The sequence below is a fragment of the Scophthalmus maximus genome, chromosome 7, assembly GCF_022379125.1.
Source record: "Scophthalmus maximus strain ysfricsl-2021 chromosome 7, ASM2237912v1, whole genome shotgun sequence".
NCBI classification, from domain to species: Eukaryota; Metazoa; Chordata; class Actinopteri; order Pleuronectiformes; family Scophthalmidae; genus Scophthalmus; species Scophthalmus maximus.
In genome coordinates, this window is record NC_061521.1 from 5,832,819 (window position 1) to 5,840,051 (window position 7,233).

The 7,233-nt window shown below is 37.5% G+C and overlaps 1 protein-coding gene across 3 annotated transcripts in view; it reads left to right on the forward strand.

Annotated features, from left to right (window-relative positions):
• ankrd27 (ankyrin repeat domain 27 (VPS9 domain)) overlaps positions 1–6,661 on the forward strand; it is a 48,409-nt gene extending 41,748 nt beyond the window's left edge. For all 3 annotated transcript variants that reach the window (XM_047333159.1, XM_035642011.2, XM_047333160.1), the window contains 3 exons: positions 825–903; positions 993–1,056; positions 2,853–6,661. In XM_047333159.1, coding sequence (XP_047189115.1) covers positions 825–903; positions 993–1,056; positions 2,853–3,470 — 761 coding nt within the window. In that variant the 3' untranslated portion in view covers positions 3,471–6,661. The remainder of the gene's footprint in view (positions 1–824; positions 904–992; positions 1,057–2,852) is intronic.
• The last annotated feature ends 572 nt before the right edge of the window (positions 6,662–7,233 follow it).

The following is a 7,233-nucleotide window of genomic DNA, read 5'->3' on the forward strand; positions in this document are numbered from 1 at the left end:
TTGAAAGGCTCTGGTTTCGGAAGTGAGTTACCCATTCATTTACTCCATTGCCATTTCATAAAATCCTTATACAAAGAATTTAAACTTGTAACCAATCCAATAAACCATGAGATGAATTGTTACCATAAAACATTTTATTTGGCGCAAAAAAAAGGAAAATGGGTAAAAAGGTTAAAGTGTACATAACTATTTTAACAGCGAAGGAACTACTGGTTCCATAAACCTTTTGAATGCCTTTCCGACTACTTCCAACTGACAGTTTAGCTACTTCTTGAATTCAACCTTCATCATCATCACTATAGTGTTTATATTGTTGATAAGAGTCTTGTAATGTATTGCAGCTTGTGTTTTGTGTGCGTATATAGTGTATAACCACCGTAGAGTTAAGTCGTAGCGTTCCAGTTGCAACCTCCGACTCGTAGGTCTGTAAATCTGAGTTCCAAGGTATAATGGAACGCAGCATCACGAGCTGACATGAAGTTTGTGGGTGTAGTTAGCGTTTACATGTTTACAGCGAGCTCCACCAATCGGAGACGTCAATGTTACAACTTAGGTTAGTGGTTAGTGTAGTATTTCTCAATGACTTTGCGAATAAAACTTTTTTACAACGTTTAACAACGTCGTAGCTCGTGGTAAGTCTACATTGGATTGTTCCAACATCATGGCTAACAATTAAAATGTTAATGGAGAATATGAATGGGATTTTCACTTCCGGAACCTCACTTTTTCTATTCTCTGCCTCATTTCAGTCATTTCAGAGTTTGGCTCAGGTGATCTTGTGTAAATTATCAAACAGGCTTTTATGTCTCTCTTCATCACCACAGCTCATTCATTTGTGCAGCGTCTCAGGCTGCAGGATCACTCCAGCAGCAGGAGACAGAAAGTGGCTCAGTCCATCAGCAGGTAGACTGCTAAGTTCTTTTAGAGCTAAATAGACTGTGGTTGGTTGGAAGTGGTTCTTTAAACTATTTTTTAATGTGTTTTTCATTCAGGGTCCAGCAGATGAAGAAAGGTTCCTCTGGTTCTCCCCCCAGGTGTTCACCAACCCTGAACCAGGTACTCTACTGTGCACATTGTTTAGCCCAGTTAGAAGGAAGGGAGGCCGAAGATGGTCTCTGTCCACCAATTTTGTCCATAGTGAAATACCTTATGGATTGGCATTAAATGTTATACAGACATTCATGGTCTACAGAGGATGACTGCACTTTCTAATTAATGGTCATATAGAATCTTATATAGTAAAATGACAAACAATCTTTTATTTTATTCAACAGACCCCAGTTATTTTAAAGCTTTCTAGCAAATGGTTGAGATTTCACGTAATGCACTTTGGATATTTAAAGAAAAAAAAAAAAAAATGTTAACTTTTAAATGTATTGAAGAAATTAATTGCACTAGCATCTGTGTAATGGGGCAACAGCGCAAATTTTTAGATCCACTTTTCTAGATATTTACCATGTTTACAGTATTTTGAATATATCTCTGAAATTGTGAAGAATTAAACAGATTTTATGTCATATATGTTTGGATGTATAGGCAGGATAAAATTAAATACGCAACTATTATCAAGAGTGGTGTGAATCAGGAGCAACTAAACTTGGTTGGAGTCCAGTTGCTCCGGATTTAATACGGTTGTGGATAACTATGACCTGGATGAATGAGAATCTCAACAGGCATTATCAAGAGTGAATGTTCATATGTTTTTATTTCATAAAAAAGAAAACATGGATGAGCATGTTTTCAGATAGACAATAAAAAAATATTTCAGCATATATATATACCATTGAACAGCAATAAATGTATGATCATATGTTATGAACAACAATGAATGATGAGATGTTTTTCATTTTATATCAAATAGTAAATTATAATTACATTAGCTAAATTCAGGACCTATACCATAAAAACAAAGTGTTTTTGGTAGAGTGTGGTGTCAATTTCTCATATAATCATGTTTTAACATATACTCTGTTTGAATTGTGTTTCTGGTATGTGGGAAAAACTGTTTACGAGAGGTAAAAATTAGCTGAGTCTGGAGTAGAAAAGCAGATGGGAAACTGTGTGGTTTACAAGGGGTTAATGAACAGCTGGTTTATTAGGGGTAATAAGACATTTGGGCCAAGAAGAAGGATTCAGGAAGATGATAGGGCCAACACTCTTGCTGACCCCGGCCGCCTTGGCCAGGCTATTGAAGTTGTCTTTTCTGTATGATCTGGGTCAGACCTCTGAACCATTCCATGGTGAAGGAGCTCTGAACCAGCTGAACAGACTCTGTTGTTCTCTTGACTTTGATTTAATTAAGTATGACTTGTAGACAAACTTGTTATATTTGAATGGTTATTTGTTCATTTCTTGAGGAAACCAGATTTCCACCACATAGAACAAGTTGGTAAAATGGATTTGATCCTCATTGAACTTCTCTTTTTGCATCAAGTTACATAATTATTTTCAGTAAATATGTGAAAGTATAACATGTGAAAAACCTTCCCTGTGTCAGCAGTGACTCCAGTATAGTTAGGTGTATTGACGCGGCCTACTACTTTGATTATTTAGTGGATTTTCTAAGCATAACATACCTAAAGCAATGGCTCAGTCAGGTTAAGTCAAGTTCGACACATTTTCAATAAGATTTGACAAGGTTTGACACAATAACTATTGTTATCATCATTATTATTATATCACAAGCAATCATATGTAACACACACCTTCATAGTCTTGTTCTGTTTTTATGTTGTATGTTATGTTGCACTAATTTGCACTTTGGTTCGTGAGAAATGACATTTTGTTCAGCTGAAAACTTTGAAAGAGGATTAATGACAGTAAAAGTGAACTTGAGCTTGACTGCTTCACAGGTGAATCCAGACAGGAGGAGGTTAAGGCGAGGGGAGACGGTGGAGGTCAGCAGCCCCTCAGGAAGCCTTCACGCTGGCCCCCGGCGAGGAGAGCGGCCCCTGGGACGATGTCACACCCTGGACTCTGGAGAACGCTCGCCATGGCGGCTGGAGTCTACACTGCCCTGCAACACAACTGAATGCAATCCGGAAGAGAGCGGTCAGACTGTTTACACACACACACACAAAACAGCTGACGTCACTCTGGCAGCAGGTCTTCACACGTCCAGAGATACAGACGAAACACACTCCACTGATGTCTCCAGCTATAGCACAGGTAGCGAGACCTCACCATCTCCGCCATCTAACATGTCGTCACATGATGATTATTTGTTTGACGCCCCTCCCACACACATCCTAGCTAAACCTTCTGCTTCACACGAGTCGGACGAGCCGTCGCACGTCAACAGCCAAAGCCTCTGTCCTGTTACCGGAACATTAGCGGAGCCATCTGATGATCACACTCGGCCTTGTGTCGACGCTGAGGCCTCACAGTCAGAAGGAAAAGATGGGAACTCCAACCCCACCCACCCCGCTGACCTCCACCCCCCCGTCCAGAAGTCAAATGGATTCAACTAGCTGCTGGTTGTAGCTAAAAACTGTCCACAATTTTCACTTCACAGAAACACACATACATTGTAATAGGTTAAAGGGTCAGTTCACTCATATTACAAAAAAACATATGCTCTTCCATACTGTACCTGTAGTTGGATTTAGTCATGCAAGTTGGATTTATATGTCCTGGTCGCGTATGTCTGCCTCCACTTCCGTACAGTAGAGATTAATTAAGTTGCGTTTGTATAGTTAACAACATGAGACACTAGAATCAGTCTCTTCTTTAAATGCATTGAGACTCGAAAGTAGCATAGTGGTAAATTAACAATTAATTCCAGTTTATCAGACACAACAACACTGCACAGGCGTTCATATCATTATGGACAGGTTATAAAGAGTCATCACAGCTGCAATTATTTTATCCCCCGTCTCCACCGTGGCGATGAAAACATATCTGAATTGTCCACTTGCACATACTTAACTGTGTTATTAAAAAGTAACCGCAAAACTGTTTGCAGAAAGGGATGTTGTTTCCATGTTTCCTTTCCCCTCTGCTGTGCCAAGCTGGAGGCAGAAATCTCAGAGACAATGATTGAACAAAAATATAATTGTATCTCCATAGAAAGTAAAGAGATTGGAATAACTAACCCTTTAAAGTCAAAATTAAATGTGAAAGCGGCGGCGTCGTGTGTCTGACACATCTCTGACAGCGCACACACAAATCCCCAGGTTTTTTCCCTGTTGTTGTTGTTGTTGATGTTTTTATGCTCAGTCTTAGCGGAGAGACTTGATTCAGAGAGATTTGAAGTAGCTGTTGTGACATAAATGGCAGAAAAATGTATGCCATATTTGTTTTCTAACCACCCCCTCCCCCCGGAAAAAAAACCCATAACGTTTTAGTAGTTCATTTTGTTGATATGAATAGATGTACACCCAAAAAACTGCTTTAGACACTTGAATCAAATCAAACGGCCTATTCCTTCCTAACCAACATCCTGTTGACTAAAACTTTGTTTCTTTATTTCAAAAACATCAACAACATAACTGAATACACACAAAACATGTTTAGGAACTGAGGTTGATTCTGCTTGCGTATCACATCATTTCATTGTGACTTTAGCAGTGATATTAACAGACCTGAGGATTTTTCCCACTGAAAACTGCTGTGTAGCAGCTCCTGTATCTCCTCCTCCTCCCCCTCCTCCCCTTGAGTGGGAAGCACTTCTTCTAGCCTAAAGAAAAAGGGATGCAAACTGCCGTTGTTTTAGTTTCATACTGTATCGAATGTTGTTGCTTTAGCTTTTTTGAAGCCACTAGACTGTAACTCTGATCTGAGATTTTGTTTTTTACTTGAATACTAGTTGTTTGTTAGATTTCAGTGTATCAAAAATGGATTTGATTGTCAGGGAGGTTTGTCATTTTCCCCTGTATAACATCTTACTTATCCATGTACTGTTTTATTAGGATACATTTTAATTTTATTTATGACCTTTGCTGTCAGGAATGTGTGGTGTGTTCAGAGAGGTTTGACTTCTCCTGAATGTTAGAATGAGTTTCCTTACTGTCTAAGAGCAAGTTCAAAGGTCACACCACTGGTTCTGCATATTTCCCATCCATTAATTACAAATCTTTTATTTTACATCACTGCTGGTAATTCATGTCATCAGATTTTAGGTTTATTTAAGCCACCTAAGTTTGTTTCCATGAAAATCAACTTGAAACTTGCTACTTTTTTCCAAGAGTTAAATTTGAACTGAATGGTAGTGTGTTTGGTTAATATACGTTTACTACACACTGTATGTGTATATACTATACATATATATATTTGGTTCATTTTAGGCAAAATGTGAAAAGAATACTCAACTATAATAAAAGACTGGTTATGTTTCACACATAATACAAAGTGCTACACAGAGTAAAAAAAAAGATGGATGGATCCATGATGAAACCTTAAAATACAGCAACACTACGATTACAAGGATAAACAAGATCAGCATGACATCACAAAATATAAGTACAGCACTTTATTATCCTCAAAGCTGCCAATTGTGTTGCATTCACCAACACTGAAAACAAACAAACAAAAACCGGCCCTGTAAATGCAACATGAATGAATGAATAAAGTAATTATCTATCTATCTAACAATGACTGATGTTCATGGTGAGAAACCACATTCAGTGGCAAAGAAAACTTACATTCAGCACCTTCAACAACACAAATGTGTCAAATATTTTTGATTCAACTTGATGAATACTACATCAGCCCCCAGATGGTGACATAAAGCTGCATGTTCTGCTCTATTTGGCAAGTTCATGCACAGAAACATCATCCGCTGGTAAAAAAGGACTTCTTTACATTAGCGGAAAAACAACACTGTAGAAGTCGTAATGAGAAGACATGAGTATTTTGATTCATAAATGCTGTAAATTTGGAAATGTAAATTCACCTCTGAGTAATTTGGCAGCCACGATGTACATCACAATGATGTAAAACTGATAAAAGTTTAGTTTTACGTGCATGAAGAGCTCAGTAATGTAAATGTAATGCAGAACAGTGACTGAAGATTTCACATCATGATATGCTATACATACAAAAGTATATCTTCCATATATCATTCAGTTTTGGTGGTTTTACCCATCTCAAGCAAGTAGATTTAAAAAAAAAAAGATGTACTGAAATAATTGAAACAAATGGCTGCCGCGGGTAGATAAAACTAAAAACGGATGGTATAAGTGTGAAATGTAATCAGTGGTGATGTAAAATTGAATGTAGTTAATGAGTCAAATAAAACATGCGAAACCATCAGGTTGTTCCTATAACATCAGAAGATATTTAACCTTATTTAATACAAATGTATTACAGCATAATGAAGTCATAATGCAGTAATGTATAACTGTCAGTGTTACTGTTCACATTAATTTCACATGGTTCACTTATCTCACTGTATGATTGATTGAAGACAGTTTGAGTTAGGGTGAAGCTCACTACTTATACCTGATACTCTGTGACTCTCCCTCCACCTGTCTGCGGTGTTTCGCCTGTTAAACATGCAAACAGTGTCTTTGTGTTTCACATGGATGACGAGTCAAGTCTCTGTCATTTTTCTATCCGTTTTTCTATCCAGGTTTGGTTTTTAAAGCTGATGTGAATGTGAATGTGCCTTATTTAAGTCACTCCCAAATAACCAATAATAAACCTATCATTTGAACTATGATTTAGACTCTGTTTTATCTGTGGTGGTGGTGGTGGGGGGGGGGGGGGTGCTGAAAAACTACAATAGTACAATATATTGGTGTATTTAGACCATATTCTGTGGCAATAAGTACACAAAAGGACAGATATATATTTTTGTGGGTATTTAAAAAGTACAATAATTGAAAATTCCACAGTTGCACATTCCCAACAATCACGTTTTCCTTTTACAAAACCACAATGACACATTTAAACACTGAGACTTCACATAGCTGTGTTGCTGCAGCATGGTTTTATAGAAAAATGTTACTACTTTAATATGAAAATGGGCTGTTTTTGACAGGTTTGGCAAAAAGACAAAGTGAAGGGGCTCGAGAAAAGAGTGAGATCCTATTAACTCAAATGTATTCCATTTCCTCTAAGCTGCAGAATCAAGACTGACAGGTATAATTAAAGTTACTTTTTTTAGCAGCAAACTGATGAAGATATGAAAAGAAAATGTATTTAATTCTGTCAAAAGCTGATTTATCGGAGTAATATTTAACATTTAGGTGAGAATAATATAGTTTATGTGGGATCACCTTATCTAATGAT